This window comes from Rhagoletis pomonella, unplaced genomic scaffold (assembly GCF_013731165.1).
Source record: "Rhagoletis pomonella isolate Grant_MI unplaced genomic scaffold, Rhpom_1.0 Rhpom_scaffold_00001, whole genome shotgun sequence".
Lineage (NCBI taxonomy): Eukaryota > Metazoa > Arthropoda > Insecta > Diptera > Tephritidae > Rhagoletis > Rhagoletis pomonella.
This window is the reverse complement of record NW_023458555.1, coordinates 97,240,594-97,243,271: the sequence shown is the minus strand read 5'-3', so window position 1 is coordinate 97,243,271 and position 2,678 is coordinate 97,240,594. Positions and strand designations below refer to the sequence as shown.

The 2,678-nt window shown below is 37.9% G+C and overlaps 1 protein-coding gene across 1 annotated transcript; it reads left to right on the top strand.

Annotated features, from left to right (window-relative positions):
* The first annotated feature begins 413 nt into the window (after nt 1-413).
* LOC118740026 (putative nuclease HARBI1) lies at nt 414-2,359 on the top strand. The gene is made up of 4 exons (XM_036471845.1): nt 414-882; nt 1,255-1,693; nt 1,749-1,884; nt 1,939-2,359. Exons 1-4 carry the CDS (start codon nt 770-772, stop codon nt 2,304-2,306), a joined length of 1,056 nt encoding a protein of 351 aa, XP_036327738.1. The 5' UTR covers nt 414-769; the 3' UTR covers nt 2,307-2,359.
* Nucleotides 2,360-2,678: the final 319 nt, after the last annotated feature.

Here is a 2,678-nt window from a genome sequence, read left to right as displayed (position 1 = left end):
TCGCCGAACTAAACGGGGTTAGATCGCCGAAACAACAGCCCTTGGTCGGGTAAAACCGAGTCATTCCGGTACGTAGAACCGGCTGTCGTGGGAATGTCATTCCGGTACGTAGAACCGGCTGTCGTGGGAATGGTTCCACTGCTCGCATATGTCGATTTGTTGCAGAGTGCTCTCTGAGAGCAGGTGTGAGAGTCGAGTAGCGAAAGCGTTGGCTGTCTGTTGCGATTGCAGCTTTTCGAGGTTAAGCTTTCCTTGCATATTTGAGCGCACATTTTTTGCTGCACAGAGGCGGGTGCGTATCTTGGCTGCAACAAGATAGTTGTCCGAGTCGATGTTTGGGCCTCGGAGTGTGCGTACGTCTAAAACAATGGGTTTTACTTTATTTAATAAACATTTCTCACAGCTTTTTACAAATTTAGCAATATCGCGTGTCATATTTTTCCAATAGTATTTTGTACGTAATTTTGCATAGAGTTTTTTGTTTCCGCAATGTCCGCCTGATATCGGGTCGTTATGGTAAATTGTCATGAGTTTAATGGGTCGATTATGTATAGCAACGCAACTATGCTTCGGTTGGCAGCTTGCAACGCAACTGAAAAGAAAATTTGTATTACGAATGGCAACTATCGCCAGTTGCTGAAAAGTTATCGATTATTGAAATTTGACAGCTCGTCAACCAGCGCAGGATAGGTAAACAAGCAAAATAATCGCAAAATAAAAGTGAAATAAAGTTATTAATATAGAGTTTTTAATAATAAGTCTTGCTACAATGCTTAGTTCAATAGAACTATTTTTTGAAGAGGAGGAGGAGTGTACGAACGCAGCATCAATCAGGCGACATTTAAGGGATAATTCCAATCCTTTAGAGCTGCCGCCGGCACTGTAAGTAAAAGTTAGGATACGTTTTAGTTATTTGTACAATGATTTTAAGTTGTGGTGTTCAAACGCGTCACCGGAATTTTAAAACTTTAACATATACGTGAGTCAAATGATGAAATTCTACTTTTTTTGTAAATTTGTATGTGGGTTCTGCGCAAAAGTACTTTGGATGGCGTAGCCGGAATTATACGCACAAGAAATGTTGTATACCTTTGACAATAGAAGTTGGGACTGTGATCTTTGTAATGGGTGGGGTTTGAGATGCAACGGCCCCTCCCCCCCGCTGCGCACCACAAATTCATTGTACCAATAACTAAACATTTCCCAAAAGTTAACGCTTGGAAGACTTTTTATTGTGATTGTTTTTGATTTCAGATTTAAAGCATATTTCCGACTTCCAATAGAAGCTGTATTATATTTGGTAAATACATTGAGGAATGACTTTAGGCGGAACCATCGTTCAACTGCAGTACCTCCGCTAATAAAAGTTTGCGCAGCTCTCCGATTTTTTGCAGAAGGAAGTTTTCTGAAGTCTCACGGCAATGATTTCAATTTGGGACTGGCGCAACCTACGATGTCGGTTGTTTTAAAAGAGATGCTTCAACTGATTGAGGAAAAAATTTCCAATCAATGGATTACTTCAAAAATGACCGAGGAAGAGAAATCCAAAAACAAGAACTTCTTTTACTCGAAAACGAAATTTCGTGGTGTTGGATGTATAGATGGGACACATGTGCATATAATGTTACCGAAGGAGGATGTTCGCCACTTATATATGAACAGAAAAGGATATTTCAGTTTGAATGTTTTACTGGTGAGTTATGTTATCTTGTTATTTTGTACGACATTTCATTTTTGTTTTTTTGTAGATGTGCGATTACCAAATGCGGATACGGTATGTTGATGCTAGACATCAAGGATCTACTCATGATGCTTTTATTTGGAACAATAGTGATTTGAAACAAATGGTTTCTAATGATTTTGGTCCGAACACCTGGCTTCTAGGTTGTATTTCGTTAATAGTTATGAAACCTTTTGATGTAACCTTAAAATACCTAGGTGATTCTGGATTTCCATTAGAACCACATCTTTTGACCCCTTTTCGTTCAGCGGAACCTCAATCTCCTGAAGCAAAATACAATACAATCCATTCTAAAGCCCGAAATGTGATAGAGCGGACAAATGGCGTCCTTAAGTCTATATTTAGATGTCTTTCTGCTGAAAGGGGCCTGCACTATAAACCTGACAAAGCTGGGTCAATAATAAATGCATGTTGCGCGTTGTATAATATTGGTTTACACTATAAAGCAGACTGGGAGGAAGATCCGACAATCTCGCAGGAAGTTGCAAGTCCAAATGTAACCGAGAATGATAACACCGTAGCCTCTGATATAAGATATAATGTAATGCAATGTTTAAATGAATAAAACAATCTTTTAGTTGAATAAAGTATTTAATTTTAAATTCAATTTTATTAAAAGTAAACAACACATTTATATCTTTTTAGCGTTCTTCATGTTTATTCATTTTCAGCTATGAAATCAACCTTTTTCATTTCAACTTTTCATTCAGTTTTCCTTAAAAGTAACATATCACATATCGAAGGCTGAATAAAAGGTCGTCCTATCTCGGCAGCCAGTTCGAAAATGCCATATCTCAGAAAACTTCCTAATAACACTCTATTTCAGAATTTGATTGAAGAACGCCCTATTTCAGAATTTGAATCAAAAACGGCCTATCCCAATATATTTGCATATGAGATATGGCGTTTTTCAATCAAATCTGAGATAGGGCTTTAT

Excerpts from the sequence above, each read along its gene's own strand:
- LOC118740026 (XM_036471845.1), top strand. The coding sequence starts at position 770 with ATGCTTAGTTCAATAGAACTATTTTTTGAAGAGGAGGAGGAGTGTACG. Across the intron at positions 883-1,254 it reads TTAGAGCTGCCGCCGGCACT|ATTTAAAGCATATTTCCGAC; the intron begins GTAAGTAAAAGT and ends TTTTGATTTCAG. Across the intron at positions 1,885-1,938 it reads TCCGAACACCTGGCTTCTAG|GTGATTCTGGATTTCCATTA; the intron begins GTTGTATTTCGT and ends TAAAATACCTAG.